Source organism: Botryllus schlosseri, chromosome 5 (genome assembly GCF_051294905.1).
Source record: "Botryllus schlosseri isolate E-star chromosome 5, Bs_hap1, whole genome shotgun sequence".
NCBI lineage: Eukaryota > Metazoa > Chordata > Ascidiacea > Stolidobranchia > Styelidae > Botryllus > Botryllus schlosseri.
In genome coordinates this window covers 4474852-4497050 of record NC_137240.1, presented here as the reverse complement: position 1 = coordinate 4497050, position 22199 = coordinate 4474852, and the positions used below count along the sequence as shown (strand labels likewise).

The 22199-nt window shown below is 40.5% G+C and overlaps 1 protein-coding gene across 1 annotated transcript; it reads left to right on the top strand.

Moving 5' to 3' along the window:
- Window positions 1-3307: 3307 nt before the first annotated feature.
- LOC145438676 (uncharacterized) lies at window positions 3308-17065 on the top strand. The gene is made up of 15 exons (XM_080316027.1): window positions 3308-3467; window positions 4001-4135; window positions 4578-4694; window positions 5629-5745; window positions 5833-6015; window positions 7173-7315; window positions 10000-10120; window positions 10504-10593; window positions 10665-10764; window positions 12524-12576; window positions 12840-12981; window positions 13559-13642; window positions 14584-14634; window positions 14889-14939; window positions 16602-17065. The coding sequence occupies exons 1-15, from the start codon at window positions 3386-3388 to the stop codon at window positions 16714-16716; spliced, it is 1584 nt and encodes a 527-aa protein (XP_080172153.1). The 5' UTR covers window positions 3308-3385; the 3' UTR covers window positions 16717-17065.
- Window positions 17066-22199: the final 5134 nt, after the last annotated feature.

The following is a 22199-nucleotide window of genomic DNA, read 5'->3' as shown; positions in this document are numbered from 1 at the left end:
CTGCAGATGCAGAAGGAATATCGCAAGATACGCGTCTTGGTGGATTTGATTTGCTTTGCAGAGGGTGCTCAAGTTAATAAATTTTTCCTATAGATCAACTCAGCAAGCTTAGTGGCATCACCAATTGTTTATATATAGGCCTGTGCCTCAACGATCTGGACTCGGGCTGAAATCATCAGTCCAAGAACAGGAAAGCGGGTCCAAGCCTAAGTGGTGTAGTTCGCAGTACAAACAGGCTATTGCGATGGTTAGTAGATAAACTGCCCAATGACTTAATAATACGATGTAATGCAAGATAAAGATTCATTAGACGTAAGACACCAATGTACTTACTCTAATTTTATTTTTTACAGCCTCTAATACAGGGGTCGCTAACTCAAAACGGGTCGCGGGCCACTTTTCAAATCTCGTAACGGACGCGGGCCGCAGGAAGTTAATATCGATATAAAATAGGCAACCACGTTTTAGAATTCTACGTCAGTACAACGATGTGCTACCTAACATTGGCGATGGGCATAGTAACCACAGAAGAAGTAATATTTCATTAAAGGAATACAAATACAAGAAAAAATATCCTATTCAATTTCATTTTATTTTGAACCATGAGCTGTGCACGATACCTGGAAACGCTTTTCAGCGACTAACGAGTCGATACTGGGGCTAGCGAGATAGAGAGAGAGAGAGATATGATATTCTTTCTCGCCTGCACCATCGAGATGCTTTTGGCGACTGAGTTGCGATACGGCCCCGTGAGGTCATCTAGACGATATGTCCAGATACGCCGATGTTATAAACGCATCGGGAACGTTCATCACTTGTGAAGTAGAAAAGCACAGCTACCAACAAGTTTTTAGAATTACGTCCTAACGACAAAAGTTACGGAGTCACTGTACTTAATATCCTACTGAGTTTATTTGAATTATTCCGCGCCATAAAAAGTGAGAAACATGGACGATTTTCATTCGCACTCCTCCGGATTTTCATTCCCATCATTCGCACCACGCTTGTCATTCGCCCTGAATTTGTTTCATTCGCACAAGTGCGAATAGTCACACAGGTTGGAAAGCACTGTGGTAGAATATTTGCTGGTTGCGATTATTATGTTATTTGGTAATCTTCAATTGCGTTCGTGATTTAGCAATTATTTTTAATCAAGCCTTCTTAGGTAGGCTGTTGCAACTGCTATAAACTCTATACAGCGTCAGCGAACCACCAATTATTGGTTAGACGTTGCCGCAAAATTTGTAAATCCTACGTTCTCTCTTACGCAGCAGGGGATTCAGACTGTCGCGCAGAAACATTTGCTATTAATCTTCGATATTACAATATTGTGGCCCGCGGCGCCAACCAGATCGGAAAGATGGCACTTCACCCGTTTTGAGTGGGCTACCCCTGCTATAGCACATATGTCTTGTGCGCCGGATACTATGTTCAATGCATCAAGCCCGTTGTTATTTGACATTTCCCACATTTAACAGGAAGGCCTCCCTGTAGTCATAGCACCGACAAAGGCATTCTGGTAAACCTAGAAAGGGAAACTAGTTTATTTGACCTAATAAAAGGTTTAAACTTTCCAATCGTACACCATGATACCCTGGTGCGGCCGATTCCGTCAATAAATACCGCAATTGTTTACTGGGCAAACAGCATCTCGGTTTTTACAGTGGTTGTGATATAGATCGTTGTCGTGTATTATCATTGCGGGTTTTAGAATTGTGCTGGCGCTTATGAAAAATTGGAATGTAATCGCTTTTCTACCGAAGATAGATCATGTTAATGTTGCTTTAATGTCAACGATCAAAATGATTTGTGTATACAGAAATTTTATTTTGTCGGGAAATTTATCTAAAGACTCGTTACTATAGACTACCCCTCGATAACCGATGTAGTAGGCTACAGTAGACTATAGTGGCGACTATTCATTTTAATACTTATGGCGCGATGGACGCGGAATTGATGCATAGAGAGAGAGAGGGGAGAGAGAGAAGTCAGATTTTATTTTGCGATAGAACATTTCATGCAAGATTATAGAGTAATGGGTATTCCACGGAACACTAGAGGCTCCGCGAGCGCGTTTAAGGGGTCCCGTGGAGTTCAAGAGACACTCAACTCAGAACTCACACATAGGATTTGTAATGATACCCCGGTCTTGACCATCATGGGTTGCAGGTAAAAATTAGGCCCGGTCAGCAGTCAAATTGAAAGTGTTGTGGTGGACGGTAGTGTGCAGTTGCGTGCGCAGGGGAGATGGGGGTTCAAAATCGAAACCCCGTCCTTCTGAAGCGTCAATTCTATCCCGAATATTGACAAGCTCATTTGTAACAGATCAAACGGTATCGCGCTGTCGCGTTTCCACCGAACAATACGATGACACTTTCCAAGGTGTCTAGCATTTCTGGACTGATGTCTGAATAGGAACAGCAGAACACTGATTGGCTATAAATATTCATCATAATGTTTTCGTTTGGTACGTTTGGTGTAAAAATCATGTTTTATTGGTTTTTTTTTCTTTAGACACTGTGTTGATTAGGGTTACCATACGTCCTCTTTTAAAGGAGTTGTCCTCTTTTTTGAATTTTTGAAAAGTGTCCTCGGAGGGCGGCCAAATGTTCTATTTTTTTAGAATTTGTCCTCTTTTTAGAAAATTTTGATTAAATATATGTGAAAATATAAGACTGAGATATAGGAAATTAGCACTCAAGTAACGGTCAGGCGGGTCTTTTGGGAGTTGAGCCAGAAAGACGACCTTTTTAAGTCAACCAACGGAAAATCTCATAAAAAGACGGTATATCCAGAGTCTGACAATTTTGAAAAAGTGTCCTCTTTTCAGATTTCCAAAATATGGTAACCCTGCTGTTGATGCAAAGGTCGTGCTGTGTACCAGTAATAAATAGTAATATATTCGATGTGTAGTTTGATATGCAATATGTGCATTGCGATGGATATTTTATTTTATGACCGAAGTGTGTCGCGGATTAGTAAAGGTTAGGAGCCACTGTTATAGAGTCGGTACCTGAATATTTTCTCACCCGTGCCATTCCGGAAGGCTGAGCGCGGATAGCAGTGTTATGTGTAAGTCTTTGGACGGACCCACCAGGAGATTGAGACCAGCACGACCTATACCAACCGATCAAGAAGTCGGACGCTCCACCACTGTGTTATCTCATGACTGTACGGTGACGTTGCATACCTAAGATGCCTACTCAAATGGAATATAAGTCAGCGTGTGACCGCTTCTGTCCCCACACGCCTAAATTTTTCATTTCCATATTATTTATAATTTGTAATAGCAGAAGGAATACATGAGAAAAATAGTTCATTATTTCTGAACAGACATTATTGATGATGTAATTCATGTGTAAATTGGTGGACATTTGACAGAGTGATGTATCTCGTAAAAGCTACCTTCCGCAGTGTACAGATTGCCGCCTTCGCCGCATTCTTCGCCATCGAAATCTGCAGTCCAGGTTTGATCTATAGCGCTGTTCACACTACTTGGTTTGCACCAATGCATCGCTTTTTATGAGCATAGATTCAATCATGCACGACCCTTGCATTACATAATACATACAGGGCCGGAAAAATTGAACAACTTTTATATTAAATTATATTCGCAACACAGCACACTGTCATATCCGCAATTGAAAATGTTTGTTCGCCCATGCCAGCGAAAACTATATGATATCCAGCTATATCAGCTGCATCAATTCCGACGATCCTGATAAGGGTTGGTCAGTAGCTACAGGTCACATTTGCATTTAGCTACAATGCACGAGATTACACTCTGCATTGTTCGACTCTTTTATAACAATATTTCACCAATAAGAAATATTGATGCATCATACCCTTCGTGTTTACTGAGCGTTGTGTTAATTGTTAGGCACCCTAAAGGTCATATAGATTTTCATAAAGTATATTTCTCTAGCTGAATTAACCACTCATACTTTGTATCAATCAGTTGTCGGGCATCGAGTGGTACTAACGCACATATATCTTGCAGTTTCAGCTGCCGGTTGCGTCACGGTGGATTTATCAAATAACACCTTGCCTACGTGTGATGATGACGTTTTCCTAAACGACGCCGACAGCGAATGCAATTTCGAATGCGTATGTGCGATTAATAATAATTGTACAGGTGAATATCATGAATTCTATATGGACAGTTGGGCAGTTGGGCACTGTTACTCGGCAGTACGTGATATAACATAGGGATGTTCACATGATGAGATCATCAGTAAAGTCGCACTATACGGAACAGATCACGCAGTCTGTTCCTAGTCGTAGATGTTACGAATTGGAAATCGACTGATGGAATATTGTGTCTCCAGCGGTAATGAGAATGATTGTATTGCAATCGATGATTTACGCTACAAATCGCAAGCAACAACCATTGTATGTTCTTCCGAATCGCCGCACTAACCACGTGATTAGTAAAAGTAACTGCATTTCCGATCACATTAGGAAGCATTCTGAATAAATCACTGATACCGTGCACACGGATTGAAAATTGAATTCAGCGATTGCAAGGACAGCAAGTCAATTTACGGATACTTAAATTGTAAACGTCTGTTCTACAGCTTGTCAGAGTGGCTATTTCGGGGATAACTGCACGGAGCAAGCATTATGCGCGGAGGGATGTAATTACAGTCGTTCTGCAGGATGCCAAGGCAGCGACAACAAGACATGCAATTTATGTAAGGAGTATTCTTCTAATAATTACTTAGTAGGCTACTTCAAAATATTGATATATCATATCATCAGTGATTCATAATAAACAATACACTCGCTGTAGCCGATGTATTTGATTAGAGGAGGGGTGTCAAACATCCGGGCCACCGTTCTGTTTCATTGGCTCCCGAAGCAATGACAAGTAAATGAAAACAACGCCTATATCATCCAAATTTTACCAATACAAATTTTCACATAAATAATCTTTCCAGAAAGCAAATATCGAACATGTTCACTTGTTCAGTTCATAGGCCACATTATAAGCATTCGACGGCAGTCATGTGTTCAATCAAGAAGGTGACATTCACACCAAATTCCGGAAGGCAAAAATGCATACTCAGTTACGAGTTCGTTGGGAAAATCGACGAAATAATAGTTATTCACAGAGGAGGAAACGCCAATGCGAAACCGCTGTATGTCGGTTACAACCCGATTGGCCATGAATAGTATTATACATTATGTATTGTATTACACTTTACAGGCATGTATTACATAGTATGCATTTGCTTGACTATAAACCACACTAATGTAAAAAAGAAGTATGGATTAGGATAGTTTCGCTGGTGCGGCCTGCAAGTAACCAAAAAGTCTTGAATCCTATGCTAGCGACCCAAGTTGCGTTTGGCAACCCTGGATTAGAGTGTAGCTCTTTTCCGCTATAAATTGCATTGATCGGCGTTCAATGCTCAAAATCCGTATCATGAAATGGAATTTGAAATTTGATCAATAGTTGATCACTAAAATGACAACTTAGTCTAGGCAGTATACGTAGGCTACCATACCACACATCACATTGAACGCATGTAGGCCTGGAAGCTAGAACAATTATCGTTTTCGATCTGGCAGCTAACACTCGACCTAACCAATACTAATATACTGCCACATTCGATTATATTGCAGATGATTTGAATATTACCAGTGCTCAAAGCGACGAGGTGTACGGAACCATTGGCCTCATTAACACAATCACGATTGCCATAGATGTTAATCTAAGTCCGAGTGACGTAATAGTTACAAGTAAGTACTAGAGTAAAACTAGTTACAGTAACAGCAATCCACAAGCTCTCTGCGTATATTAGTTCAAATTATAAATCCACTTCGTAGTGACTGTAAACAATACTGGCCAGCAGTTTCAACTTATCACAACGGATGATAGGACTTACGCATTCAACGTGACTGTTGCGGTGAACGCATCTGGACAATACACGTTCACAGCCACTGCTCTACTGGAAAACGGAACGAAAACCAACATATCAGAAGAGACACAAGTTCTTGTCACCATATACGGTGAGTAATCGCGCCAAGATTATTTTTATGTGCCATCGCCATTTACACGGACGTCGCCAATGGGATAGGAGGAGGGTTGTCACCATAACCAAGTCACAAGGTTCCGTGTCACAAGTCAATCTCACTTTTATAGTTTTGACTCGAGTCAAGTCGAGTCATTTTCAATTCACCGCCGAGTCGAGTACGAGTACAAGTCAGCGAGTAGAGGGACGAGTCCGAGTCATTTCGTTGACTGCTCAGTTTCGCGTTAAAGTTTTGTTACAACCACTTTTTATAACTCTCTGTGGTGATATCGAATGGTTCGCAATTAGAATATACTAATTTTCCTCACTTACATACAACGGTTTTTGGTCGCATTTGCAATTACTACTATCAATAAGCGAAATACAAACAGCGTGGTTGCTTGACTATTCTTCGAAATTACAATGAAATGTCGGTCTAGGCCGTCTGAGACTCGAGTCATATGGCTTGGTCCGAGTAGGCATTGTGACGTATGCTAAATCCAAAGGAGTCCATGAAGTCAGTATTACGACACCATGCAGAAAAATACGTTCCAAATTTCTAAATCAATTTAAAATTCGATGATTTATTTCTCTAATTAATGGACAAGGTTCCAACTACTTGCAATTTGGAATTGAGATGTAAAAGTCCGGTATATTTGACGGATTATTTAGCATAATAGTCACGACCATAGTTATTTATTATGTCCTAATACTGGAGAGTGTATCCTAAAACCCACCATGTAGCACTTGTGAAATAAACGAGTTGCCTCAATATTAACGGTGTTGACCGAGCTTATCACGCGCTGCGTATATATAACAGTGAACGAAAATCGACCGAAGCGAAAGTACATACGGCAATATCGTAAAAGCGAAAAATCAATTTGCACAAATAAGCTCAGTTAACATGCTGCTTCGCATGGGCCTTGTGATTTGTACAACGAGATTATTCAGCATGCGTATTAGGTCAATGCTGGTTCTCTGTGCGTAACCTCAGAATCGCTCCTCTGATTTTCACGCCCATGGTCTCGCGAAATTGACCCTCGTAGCGAAATTGGCCTCTTTGACAACTATTGGAATATAGATATATCGACCAACTGCATAGATGTATGAAAAAGTGTTTATTCGATTATATCAGCGTTCTGCCATCATCTATAGATCCCGTGGCAATCGCCAACATCACGGCTGTTTACGATGGTGATCTAACGCCAAAACCCATACAAGAATTATCCGACGCGACGAGCGAATCACTGAGACAGTTGATATGTTCCGCTACGGGAATAGCTGCGACTATAATGCAGGTAGCGTATTTCAATCAAGCTTGTATATATGGTTGCTTCCACGGTTCTTGTCAAGTCTCTTGAAAACTCTACTGCAGAGGTCTCAAACTCAAATGTACTTGCGGGCCATTTTTCCAGTTTTGACGGCGCCGCGGGCCGCAGCATTTATAGGGGTATTCTATGTCTTTTCAAGTAGGCCTTATTTGGCGGGAATGAATTTTCCTACTGAAAGTGAGCCGATCCAGCATACTGAAAGTAAAATCGCATCGTCAAAATGTGATTTACGTTTGTATCAATTTAGGCCTGGCACGAAAAATCACATTTATAACTATTTGAATAGAATTGTTGTACTGGATATATATGAACTATAAGATATAGACACCATGATGGGCGGACACATGTATGATGCCATCATAAAAGCTATCAGGTTATAATTTTCAGCTACTATGAATATTTTGAATCCAACAAACTGATAATAGAGACTGATATGATATCAAAACATTTTTAAGTTGAGCATTGTAATTCCAATCCAGGATTCGGGTATACTTCTGATACGTAGGCTATTAATCTCATGGCCAAATATCTTCAAATATAGGAGCAGAAAAAATATAAATATAATATAAATATATTATTGAATGTGTCCTAGTGATTGAAATGTCGGAACGCCGAACGGCCCATTGCTGTTACATCGTTGGAGCGTACCACTACGGTATAGCCTACTCGGTAGCTAACTTTAAGTGGCTGTAATAACATGGTTTAGCGACCAAATATGTAACTATTAGATTGCCAATACTTGCCATAACTATACTTGCTTAGTTAGCGAAATACCAAGCTACGACCTTCTGATCTATTACTATTCCCCTGATGCGCGATGAGTTTATTGCGTCAATGGTTCTAACAAATTTACGGCATTCCGAGTCACTTCAAGTCCACTCGAGTCATTATCATTTTGCCATCGAGTTGGCCCGAGTCTGAGTAATTCTAAGAAAGGTCGCGTACAAGTCCAACTCACAAATTTCAGTCTAGAATCGTCTAAGGGTCCGGTTTTGTCATCATGAATTGGAAATGTGGCGAAATAGTGAATGTTCCACTGCATGGTAGCGTTTGCAATTGATATGATAGTGAAGTTTGATGAATAGTTTAAGGCTTTCGGAGCAGTTTAAAAGGGAATTTTCACTTTAAAACCTGGATAGATATATGTGACACTTATATTTTGTAGTGAAGTTTGATGAATAGTTTAAGGTTTTCGGCAATTTAAGAGGGATTTTTCACTTTAATACCTGAAAAGATATATTTGACACTTACATTTTGTCAAATTAATAAAAATCTAAAATGTCGTCGCGGGCCGCACAAAATGCTCTGGCGGGCCGCGTGTTTGAGACCTCTGCTCTACTGAGTTGTTACTAAGCCGTAATGATGTCGCGAGATAGCGTAGTGGAATAATCAACGGCTACAGCACCAATGGGTTGTTAGTTTGAGGCCGATCGAGGTCGACTCCAGAATTCAGGTTGGAGGTTTATCTAGGCTCCTCCTCGCCATAACATCCGCGTAAGCAGTGTTTTACAAAAAGCGTAGAAGTGGGCCGTGCTACAAGTCGGCAGATCAGGAATCAAAAGTAAGGAATATCGGTCTGGTGTAAATGATCATATTAGTCGACAAACATATTGAATGCCACAAGTAACAGCAACAAGCCTTAATGATATGCTGTTATCGTACGATGGAAATAATTGGCAATTACGTACAAACAGTGGCGACATGTGCATTTGATGAATTGACCGTCTTCTCTATCGGTATAGGCCATGGATTCTAGCCCAGGCCAGGCCGCACCATAAACTTGCTTGTAAAACTGGTTTCGAAGGCTTTCCCGCAGCGTCAGCGTGGAGATTTACTAATATTGATACAATTATTATTATTGAACACAGCACAACAGTGCCGTGCGGACACGATTAATAGTGCCGCCGACTAGAAAACTTGGACGTCTTTTCGTGCAGCCTTTATAACAACACTCATTCTTCAAAAATTATGAAAATGACAAACGCAATTAAAATAAAATAAAATAGTCTGTCAGCTGTTATGAGCCGCAAGTTTCATGATTAAATATATTCTGATAAAGTCCATCTGTGTTAAATTAGTATGCACTGTAAACGAGAATAGTACATTTCGCTGACTTCCATTGTTGGTGCCAATCAGGTAGCATAAAACTCACTCTCTACAGCAGAATGTCTCTTTGACACCGATTCCAGGGTGTGAAAGCGAGTCAAATACACCAATTCTTCGGAATATCTAGGCTACTATAGGGGTAGATTGGGTAACGTGTAGGTGTAAGCTACACCTCCGAATGCAGAAGCTTCATGTCTGATAGCAACAAAGATATATTCAAGATATGTGGATGTTGTGACATACCACGGATTGTCGTGATTAATGGATTGATTGCCCTCGCCTATCGTGATGATAGGTGTTGTATATTGCAAAACATTTTCAGCGATAGATTTTTATGCACCGTGCTAGAAGCATCGCTGTGGTTATGGTTTTTTTAATAAAATGTATATTCCATCGTATCAAATTGTCTATTACGGCGTACGCGGAGCAAAGAGAACGCGCCAACCAACACAACACGCCATAATGGACACTATTTCATAAAAATCCTATTTCTACGTAATGGTATTGGCCTAGGGTAAATTGAGCTCAAGTTGAATCGCCTTCAGGTTTCGTGGATGTACGATGGCGGTAATATAAGCTCCGCACCTCTGCAAAATCGTATGTATCAAGTACGGAATGAGGCGGACGAAGGAGCGACGGCGACTCTGTACCTGGGTGATGAACCAGGTAAGCAGTATGGAGCAGTAGAAGCGAGTAAAGGGGAATTCGAATGATTAAAAACGCTATCCCGCTCACATTTGGCGATGAGTGAGCAAATATTTGAAATACCTGTACAGTGTACAGTGTACATGTTTCATTACTGTAGGCTATTTCGTAGTGCTTCAATGATTTTACGGTTTGCTATAGCTCGATTGAAAACGCTGGATAAATCCGTGCAGACTCAACTGGATTTTTCTCAATGAAGAGATACCATTTGCTATATTTAAAGTAGGGCGAAGATACTATCGTCACCGTCCATAGCGTGTAGAGTACATTGTATCTTATTATATGACCAACTTTAGAAAAAATGTTTCACCGTTTATAATTACTGCTTATATATATCTGTACAGAAAGAAAAGGGGTCTACACCTGCCAAGGAGTGAGCGATGATAATCAGTATACCTTTTACGATACACGATCTGTGAAATGGAGTAATCCAGGTGATGCAAGAGGATGTTTTCAGATATAAACTTTGCGTGACATGCCTGTTATTTCCATGCGATGGGCGCAGATCCAACCGTCTATGCAAGCCGAAGAGAGTTCGTTATAGCAGCGTCAGTACTAGGAGCTGCGTTGATAATCTCGATAGTTTCGTTCGCAATTGCCATTACGTGAGTAGCGAGGGTTATTTGAAACGGATTTGGAAACTGGAGATAGTAAATATGGTGACAAGATCATCACGACTCACCATACACTATTAAATACGCTTCTTCCTCTTTCAAATATAAAACTTAAAGACAGAGTCGGTTCGGGCAGAAGTTGATGCTCAAGTCGCTAGTTACTATTCTATTAAGAATAGAAGTATTGGGATTTATAACACATGTCAAAACTACTTCTAAGCAAAAAAATCAGATATTATTAGTACTCAAGCAGAGTGGTTCTCAACCCTTTTCATTAAAACTCCCAAAACAAATGCAGAGGACCCGTGACCTGCAAAAATCGAAAATCAAAATCAACCCTAAATACGACAAATGTATGCAACTCAAATGTAATATTGGAAACGTTAAGTAATGTTCCTTTTTTGATAGTCGATTTATGCGTGGTTCTATTGAACTTTCTGCAATGCGAAGCTCGCGAAGTCCTGTTAAAAACCACTAACTTGATGGTGAATGTTCGGTATCCTTTGAAAGAAAAGCGACAAATATTGACGTTTGCTATAGCCTCTTTTGTTCTGCCAAGTAACGCACTGTCAGAATTAGCGAAGTCTGTTTAAAAGTTTCGGTATATAGCTTTCATAAATAACTTGTCCGAGATGTTATGTTTCATTTTTTAAATTAATATTCAAGCGTCCAACTTTCTGCATTTCTGAATCGAAATGATGAATTTAATTATATTTGGTGGACCGGCAGGAAAATTGCCATATACTGTTAGTAGTCGATCGAATGGGACTCCTTCAAAAATTGCACGGTGCATCCTGATGACTAACGCAAAATAAGTAATAACAGTACAAATTCGTGCACTTATCGAAATCATATTCAGATACTGTGGTACAGGGGCTAGATTTCACCCAGTCGTTATGTCAATCTCTTTCATAAACGTGATGGAAACATATCTCGAAACTACTTTCTACCTTATAAAATCCAAAGTGTTAAGTATAGAGTCGAAGTACAATTGAAGTTCTGTACCCCCAAGAAGCTCCTCAGAGTGGAAGTTATCAAATACCAAGAGTGCTACCAGAGAACTCCAAAAAAGTAGAATTACTATATTTCGTTATTGATCATTTCTGGATACGAGTTAGGCCAGGGATTCCCAACCTTTTTACACCGTTGGCCCCTTCCAAAAATTTTGAAAAATCAATGCCCCCCCCCTATTTTTCTCCACCTCGAGTATGACACGTTATTTTAATTGAAAACGAAATTGGTGTATACAGAATCCGGCAGGTATAATGATAAGTGATATAAATATGCCACGCAACATCAGTTACTGTGATGGATGAGCTTGTTTTTGCTCTGATAATCTCTTGGTAGCTGCTTTGGTGATTGAGGGAGGAATGTAAACTCAATATCGAGAAGTATAGCTTATTTCTATTCTAGTATTTTCTTAAATTACTTCTGTCAATGTGACATGTTAGATTTTGTTTTCATGGCCCATCTGAAAAGGGCTAATACTCCCAAAGGGGGACATGGCTAACATAGGTTGGAAACCCTGAGAACCCACTGAGTTTTACATTCTAATAACAAGTAACCTGATCCGTGCTCAATACTGGATTTTGGATATTTATGTATATAACTATGTAACAATAGTTAGAGGAAAATGATGGTATTGAGCCAATTATATTATACATGAAAATGATGTAGAGTTGTAGCAATTTTTATTATTATCAAAGTGAGTTTGAGAACATAATACATTTGATGACATACACCTTTGCAGGTGCATCTTGAGGCGGACAAAAGACGACGTTAAGAGTCCTCCCGTTGGTATGAGTAAGTGAACCTGCTGGCAATTATCCTTTTGCTATAGTCAGAATATATCAGTATTCCGCATATGTTATTCACCAAACAACATCGCCGAAGATAATTAAGTATATACTGACGTATACTTGGGACAGACCTTGACTATATGTAATGAAGATTCGTTTGGTATCCTTTATCGGAAACTTGTTTTCGTTACACAAGAATATGCAAATGAATCTTCATTAAGGTTTTTAGCGGTAGGATGAGGATGAACTACTTTTTCTTATTTTTAGCCAGTCAAGCATACGTCGATTCCACTCCAGTCCCAAAACAGATGACCGCACAAGATACTCCGATGACGGCTCCGCATAAAGATCGGTACCACCAACATAATCCGCAACGTACGGAGAGACCGGTCACGCCTGCAAGTAGCAGGTATAGAGATGACTATCAATTTACTACAAATGTTTGGCATACGGCAGGTGAATGGCAGTTGGTCTGTTTAGTTCAGAGCATCACAAACATTTGTTGCAATAAAATCCGAGAGACAGAAGCTGTATATGGCTTAAAATCTATCAAATTACCACACGGAGAAGTTATTTTCACAAATATCACTGCTATAGTAGTAGATGTTCAATGTAGAAGTTCCGTGAATACTCAATTATAGCTTAAAAGCAGTTTGGGATGGCAAAAAATTGCAAGATACGCGTCACAGATGCATAGGCCTAATTGCATATATATTGCCTAGCGGTAATGAAGGTTCCCATGACCAATCTGTCGAAATGGGATTGGATACGGCTTGCAAGTAGAGTATATCAAGTAACCGACTTCAGAGTCCAAAATAATATAAGCACTTATTGGTTGTGTGACCACCACCGCTTTTGGTAACAACGTTAAAAATTTCATCTCTAATGTAGCGCAGGGTTATTCGCGACGAAAATCAAGATATGAAAGAATGCTAAAATTTATTAAGTAGCATCGACTTTTAGTTAACCAAACTGTGTTTATTCAGACCTCCTGTTACTCAGCCGGCGCCGCTCGGTCAGTCATACATGCATGCGACAAATCCAACGACACCAAGACCGCGAAACCCTGTGTAAGTCGATGCCTCAGATTCGTGGTTTGATCCTCATCATGAACTCAGATGGAACATGACAACAAATTGCTTTGCCAGGAGCAGCTTAAAACAAATTTTGCAAACCGGCGAACCTTCAACAATCAAAATCAATCAAAAATATAATCATTACAAATATATTGAACCCAGATGAACATATTGGTAACTGCAATGTTATTTCAAATTGGCTGCTGCTGTCTTTTTGATATTGTGCGTTTTATTCGTGGTTCTATTTAGGTTTCTGCAAGACGAAGTCCACTTAAAACCAACAACTTGATTTTGATTGTTCGGTTTCGTATGAAAGCACTGCGGCTATACTGTTAGCTAGCCTTTATAATACTGCTAAACGTTGCTAAACTGTTCTGTTCTAATTTACCGATAATGGTTTAAAAAGACTTCTTTCGTTCCGCTGGTCTTAAACGCGTTGTAGGCTATTCTTAAACAACCCGGTGCCACACTTACAGCGTAGTGACGTATGCAAAGTTGGAGGAAAATACGTTCCAGATTTCTAAATCAATTTAGAATCTGATGTTTCATTTCCCCAATTCATGGTCAAGCGTCTAACTTCTTGCGTTTTATAGTTGAGATATGAAGTTGTAATATATATTTGGCGGCTAGCTGCAAGGTTGACACGGACCGGAGGTTGAGAACCACGACATCGTGTGGAAGGAATATGCCATTTCCATAGCTCATTGTTCACGAATTGTAAATCACGAGCGATAAACGTACACTGCTGGAAAGCAATTCCACCAATTAGCTGATTCTCTCGGCTGTAGGCTTACGCCATCCGCGAATCGTGGAGCCTATCCGTTGTTGTATATTGTTTTTGTTGTGGTTTAATTCAACGATACAGCCCCATTCTGTATATATGCACATTGCACAGTTATATTTCGCTCACATTAAGATGAACATTTTGATTTCAGGGAAAATAGACCGCCCATGCAAACTCCAAAACAACAGCATGCAAATGATCCGTAAGTTCGTATAGCATCATCACTTTTCTATTTAAGTGGATTTCGTATTGTATAGAAATTGCTAATAATGACAACTGTACATTGTACAGCTAAAGGATATAATTCCACCGAACAACTGGTTTCCCCACCTTTACTGAGTCTTGACTTAAAACATCTGTGAATCGTTAGATTTGTCCATGTCTTATGATGGCTTCTAACGATTCAAGCAGCATTCATTACATACATATACATTATAATTAAAATTTCAATTTCAGGAGAAGGAGCCAGCCCCCGCCAACTTCAAATCAACAGCCTATTTATGATCCGTGAGTTCCAATACCTCGATTTCTATCCTACTTTACTAGACTCTGCTTTGAAAAATTCAGAATAGCCTATACGCTTCTAACTCGATTTTCACGAGGTGAAGGATGTACCTTAGTGGCCGTACTTAAGACAATGTCCTGAGACTAGGGTTGCATTTAAAACAAAAATAAATTCGAAACAAACATGTTTACAACAAGGCCCTAATTTAAAACATGTTTTTATTTTTTTTTTCAAGTCATGACGTCAATCATATTAAATTGTGACGTCATAATGGACTGGCTTTGACCATTGTAAATATAGCTTCTTTGACGAAATATCTGTACTATTAATGTCGAACCGACTATTTTGAGGGATCCAACCATCCCTTATCGATATACGTCGGCTATATCGGGTGGTAATTTTCCGTAGGCTCATACAACATGTCTTATGGAAAGTATTTACACGATTATGGCATGATTTTACAACTAAAAAAAAACAGAATTTTTTTTTTTTAAAGGCCTTTATTTAAAACACTGTTTAAAACATGTCTTAAACGAAGTAAATTACCGTTTGTTTTAAATGCAACCCTACCTGAGACATTAAATTCTGGAGTAATTGTTATATTTCGCATTCCGATTTTAACGCACCTTCAACATGCTAAACAGAGCATGTCCACACCGGTCTATATATCCACAAGAAGATACGCGAAATAGCGACCACATTTCCGATAATTTGGGAGAAAATAGGTGTATTTACGATATCTTCACCATGGCAAGATTATGGCATGATTTTACAACTAAAAAGAAACAATTCTTTTTTTTTAAAAAAGGCCTTTATTTAAAACACTGTTTAAAACGTGTTTTAAACGAAGTGTTGTAAATTACCGTTTGTTTTAAATGCAGCCCTACCTGAGACATTAAATTCTAGAGTAATTGTTATATTTCGCATTCCGATTTTAACGCACCTTCAACATGCTAAACAGAGCATATCCACACCGGTCTATATATCCACAAGAAGATACGCGAAATAGTGACCATATTTCCGATAAATTGGGAGAAAATAGGTGTATTTACGATATCTTCACCATGGCAAGGGGTTCAAATCATTCCGCCGCCACCTTCTGGTACGTAATTCGGCATTCACGCTGTATAGTGGGTGGTGCATGTGGCTCATTTACACCATCCATAACGCCTGTAAAAGCAACATTTTGTCCCGAAACGTGCTGGTGACTTTATTGTCACCCCACGGTAGTGTGAAATCGGTGCATTACATTACTGTTTGACAATATACGGGGAATTAGGACCATGAACGATGAAGGGTTCTCCAGCATTCCCTCGTCTCTTGCAATATATGTGCGGGCGAGCATGACCCAGGGAAAAGTCGACTAAAGTACCTGCTAATCGCAATTTCGTGGTGGATGCGACTTCCTAAATATGTAACAGGGCATTTGGGGGTATTTTGGTGCTAGAATTGCTTACTTGCCTACTTATATTAGGCTTACAATGGGCCTAAACTGATGTACATGTACAGATTATAACACTGCAAATTTCACGAAGATCTATCAGCTGTGAGATTGTCGACCTATAAAATCGCTTAGCGAGTTCATACACACACATATATATATATATATAATGCAAACACATGGGAATTAGAGCGTTTATTATGTATATTTATTATGTATTTAGAGTCTCGGACGATGCACCTGCATTACCGCCAAACCATCCGACACGGCACCAGCAGTCACCTGATAGCATTTACTTGACCCCCGATGAGAGCGTCTATCAAGACACTATGGGATAGGAAAGTATTCCAAATGGCAGTGATATCTTGATTCGTGAGGAGCACACCGATTACCCACAAGATTTCCACCGACGTTGACATCAGTTTAATACTTCTTGCTGGCGACATATGTTTTGTATTATGAAAATAATATTGCTTTGTATGTAGGCCTATACATATGCGTTATGTTTCTTAAGATTCACAGAACGCTAAATTTGTACAGTGAATCGGACTTTGCTGTCGTCGTGATAATTTCATATATCCAGTTCAAAGTCTTATCGTTAAGCACGCTTAGTTGTTATATGTATCTGCATTTTCATGCAAAATAGTTCCGGGTATACTATTCTCTATAAATCTGCATAGTGATCTGTTTTTGACTCGCGTTAAGGTATAAGATGCCAACAAGTAGGATTCCGAAATTGTTTAGTACATTAGCCTATATCCCTATATACAAGTTGTTCTCAACAGCCGGTGTGCCGCGTGGACTACCCGGGAGTGCCGTGAGAAAATATGGTAATGAAGGTAGAGGCAAATAATCCAAATTATGAGTGTGGTATAATCGGTGTTTATATTTTTTACACACTTAAGACACACAATGTACACGGATGTTCAATTGTGACGTAACAGTTGATTGACATGTATGTTTCTTTCGGAGTTACAAGTGAGAATATTGGGTCAATATGGCTCTTTGGTCGAAAAAGGTTCCCGACCAACGGACTACGCCATTGTGACGCCATGCTGACAAAAAAGTAGCTTACAGCCCTTGCCCCACACGAGTCGCAACTGTTCATTACGTCATCCACTACCACATGACATAGCTCGTGAGTAGGCCTAGGTGTTGACCAGAAATGGCCACAGTCCGGTTCAGGAGCCGGAGCCGGATTTTGATGAATTTTACTGGCCGGATCGGAGCCGGATTTCGAAACTGCCATATGAGCCGGATTTAAACATGATTTGATATTCCTAACAAATATTGGGTGACAAAGGTTCAGGATATCTTATATTCAATGAAAAAAGCTGCTTCGATATTATTTCCGTAGTTAAATGCATTCATTGCCACTGCTGACCGACGGCAATGCTCTTTCAGATGCAGCAATGACTTTTTTTAAATCGAAAAAGGGGTTCTTAAATCCCGACAAATGACCTAAAACTTCAATAAAAATTGACTTTCGGGAATTGCCCATTATTTTCCAGCCGGCAAACCCCCAATTTCTGCGCGCGAGCGGGTGAAATCGCCCATCTCGACAACCACTGGTCGTAGAGTCATGATATATAGCTCAAAAGCAGCCAAAATATCATATTTCCGTCTGTCTTGAGAAGAAAGATTGCTCCATTGTGAACACAAAACGAGTTGCAGCAAAGAACAGTAAAATTTTGAAGCGGGTAAATGGCAGGAGTAACTAAGTTAGCCTACATGTTAGTGAGATTTACGGAAGGAGAGCTAAATAAATCAATTTAATTATGTAATAGCACACTGGTAAGAGCTGTTACTCCATTTATTTTTAGAACAGGCCTGCGGGCGACTCATCTGGTCCTTACGGGCTACCTGGGGCCCGCGAGCACCGCTTCGGGGATCCCTGATCTAGAATATGGCTGTAGAAGGAAACCCTGAGTGGTCTTCTGAGCCTCTTGAGTGGGGTGAAGGATACAGTCGTGCTTCGACTACTTCCTTAGTGGCAAATATGTGTGAGGCTATGGCATACCAGCTCCGTTGGACTTGATTACTTCTTCTATGGTCAAGGACGAAGCGTACAAGTCGTAAGACGTAACGAGGTGTGTGGGCGGCGTCGTGCGCAAAGTCGGTAAAATTGCAAATGAACATCCATGCTCTTCATGAATGCATGGCGGGTAGCCGTCAGTCAACAAGTTCGTTACGGTCGGAACGACATTCTTCCTCCGACACGTGTCCTCGATAACTCTTCACTCTGTAATTGCGACATGTCAATAAATAATGGGTGGCACCATAGTGTCCTATATGGTGTCGACACAGGCAAATCTCACGCCTCAGTGAAATTGTATCACGTCACAATTTCCATTTGGCTGCAGGCAATTTGGCGGTCATTTTTGACCGGCTTGCCGAGCATTAAATTTGGTAGGACGGGTATCAATCGATTGTATTGATTAGTATATTGTAATTGCTGTTTTCCACAGCCCATTGTAGGGCTAAGCTTATTCCCACCTATTCTGCAGTGAAGGAACTCGATTCTTTTATGATAGTGGTTGCGCCGTTGATAGTTCGCGATACATGAAACGCTACCGCAGTGCCTGCCGTCGTTTTTAATCCATCAGTGAAAATCTGCAAGTATCCTGGGAATCGTCTACAGATATGCTCGTTGACTAGCGGTAAGAAAGAGGAACATTGTTTAAATTGCAGACTCGTCAATGTTAAATCTATACGTGCTCGACGCAACGTCCGAGGTGAATGGGGTATTTTACTCAACTGCAACAGAGCATATCTAATTTCTTCGCAATTCGGTCGATATGAAATTTGATTGAAGCAAACGAATTGTTTCCTTTTCGGCCATTGTTTCCCCCACGATGTCTGGAGAAGCTGCTCTCGCCACGGGTGCTGCAAATTATCATTCCCCTTGGATCTGAATTTCATACATAAATACCTGTGTCATAGGTCCAGGGGAATTTCCCCACTCGGATACAGTATGGAAATGATTGGGGTGCTACTCATCCCTCCGCATCCCCGTAGCGCGAGGGGGTAAAATTGTCCATCTCGACAAACACTGGTCGTAAAGTCATGATATATAGCTCAAATACTGCCAAAACGTCATGTTTCTGTCTGTCTTAAGAATAAAGTTTTCTCCATTGTGAACACAAACGAGTTACAGTCAAAAAACAGTAAAATTTTGAAGCGGGTAAATGACGAGAGTAACTAAGTTACATGTTAGTTTTACAGAGTGAGAGATAAATAAATCAATCTCATTATATAAAAGCTCACTGGTAAGAGCTGTTAGTCCATCTATTTTTAGAACAGGCCCGCGGGCGACTCATCTGGTCGTTGCGGGCTACCTGGGGCTCGCGAGCACCGCGTTGGTGACCCCTGATCTAGAATATAGCCGTGGAAGGAGACCCTGACTGGTCTTCGAACCTCCTTGAGTGGAGTGGAAGGACACAGTCCTGCTTCAACTGCTTCCTTAGTAGCAATTATATGTGAGACTATGGCATTCCAGCCCCCTTGGGTTTGGTTTTTCCTCGAACTTATGCTCAGGGACGAAGCGTACAAGCGTACAAGGCGTAAGACGTAACGAGGTGTGTTGGGGCGTCGTGCGCAAAGTCGGTAAAATTGCAAAAGAACATCCATGCTCTTCATGAATGCATGACGGGTAGCCGTCAGTGGGCCGGGGAGTGCTGCTGACGACGCCCGATCGGTTGATCATGAATACTGTTTCGGAATACCCAAGTGGGCGACGTCTCCATGAGAAAGGAGACGAGGCGAGTCATGTTTTGACTGTGGCCTCAGTAGCAAATATATCATGTCAGCAATGGTCTCCCAGCCTCGTCTGAGGATGGGTTAGTCTCTGGTGGCAACAGAATGAGGTTCAAAGGGAAATCCGAGAAGAGACGCAAACAGGTCCCAGCCTGGAAGATGCATTAATAAGGCGTCACGCTGTCGGCGCGGCAGGCATTCGAGTGTATCGGAGTGTGTGCGCGGGAAGATTCCTCTAGGGCCACCTACGATCCTATGAAACTTGTCAAGCCGTGGGTGGAAACCAGTGGGGCCCGCAATGGTCTGGACTTGCAGCGTATAACATGACCGACGCCGTTTATAGTTCTATCAATACCATTTATTTAAAACGTACGTATCTCTTTACTACGTGGTTCGGATGCTACAATACGACTGATAAAAGGGTTTGATTTGAAGGCTTCCACGGTGGATAAGTTATCGAAACTACAATTCCCATTGAAATAACTCTTAGTGGAATTGGGCGTATAATTTTACCACTCGAAAAATAATGGTCTCTCGATACCCGTCTAGAATCATTACAATTAATACTCGATTCGGATGGAGTACCCGAATTATTGTGTCCAGCCCTATACACATGAGGATTGGACTGTGCGTCCACATTGATAAGACAAGTAAAGTATACCTTTTAGGGCGCAATATGTTCGTGAACTTGGTTACTGTATTTTCTGTTGTGGGTTGGAGATGTGGATCACGTTTGGAGACATGGCTCCATGTAAAAGATGCCAATGAATATGTTTAATCAATACTTTGATTGCGCGGGCAGTTTGGTGCAATTAAAATACCTCCCTGCGACTATCGTGTATCATCTATTGTACAAATATTGTATGAATATTCACGAAAAGAAATCTGCAGGGTGGATAGGCCTAGGCCCTAGGGTCTTATATGGTTGTTAATTACCAACAGCATTCTCTTCACCAGATACCCAAAGAACATATAGTCTGGCTGCTGACTGCAAATGAAGAGTTGTGAAATATAATATATTCCGTGCAGTGAATGTGTGCATAAGCTGCCGTGCGTGGGATGTCACGAGATCATCTTGAAGGGACTTGACGAATACTGACGATTTAGCACCGATATGTTTGCACATATTCTTACAGCGTATTGGTTCCTCGCTAGAACTCGGAATACGTCATTTTAAAAGAAAACCTTCAAATGCTTTAGATTAGGTTTTAGATAATAAAAGCTCATGCGTTGCGTAAAAAGATCGACTACAGTTTCATAACATGTCATTACTGTCGAATCAGAGATGCCACTGGGATATTTTGGAAAAACCCAGATGTGGAGGCGAAATAAACCCAGAAAAACCCTGATCCTATATTTCACTCAAAAGACACGAGATAGCTGTGAAAGTGGAGCCTGATAGTCGTCGAATACACTCATACAGTCATTGAAGCCTTTGATATTGAATTTACAACAGTTCATAATACACATTTTGCTTGGGTAACACTGCGGATCGCACAGAAAAACATGTTGTTTTCATCTCGACACATCGCAATGAAACAATTGAGGCGCAGCGTGAATACTTAATAGTGTACCGGTACTAATTATATCATCTCGCTGTGAAAGTTCAATGCAATTCCATCCATTCCCTATTTCTAGGGATGATTTTATGTATTTTCAGCGACCTGAACAGATTGAAAGTAGCTTTCGATTGATTAATCCTACGACAATCACTTTTATTTGGAATAATCACAGACCAATGTATAGTGGAAATAAATAACTAACTGCCAAATCATGAAATTCAGGGTTAGGGTTAGGGACTTAGGGTTAGGGTTCTAATGTGCTGATAACCAATGCCTATGATTAACTTGCTAGGGGTGTCCAACTAACTAACTAACTAACTAACTATCTCTCTCTCTCTTTCTCTCTCTCTGAGTGTCCCTGTTGGAACTATAAATATACTCAGATAACAATAGGATTATATTAGTCGGATCATCACCTGGTCTGTTCACGTGCTTGTGCATACCATACAGTTACATGATATTTATCGCTGCATGTCGAATTGTTCACCAAGTTCACCAAGTGC

Coding starts and splice junctions, on each gene's coding strand:
- LOC145438676 (XM_080316027.1), top strand. CDS start 3,386: ATGTATCTCGTAAAAGCTACCTTCCGCAGTGTACAGATTGCCGCCTTC. Junction 10,121..10,503: donor GTACCTGGGTGATGAACCAG/GTAAGCAGTATG, acceptor ATATCTGTACAG/AAAGAAAAGGGGTCTACACC. Junction 10,594..10,664: donor TGTGAAATGGAGTAATCCAG/GTGATGCAAGAG, acceptor CGATGGGCGCAG/ATCCAACCGTCTATGCAAGC.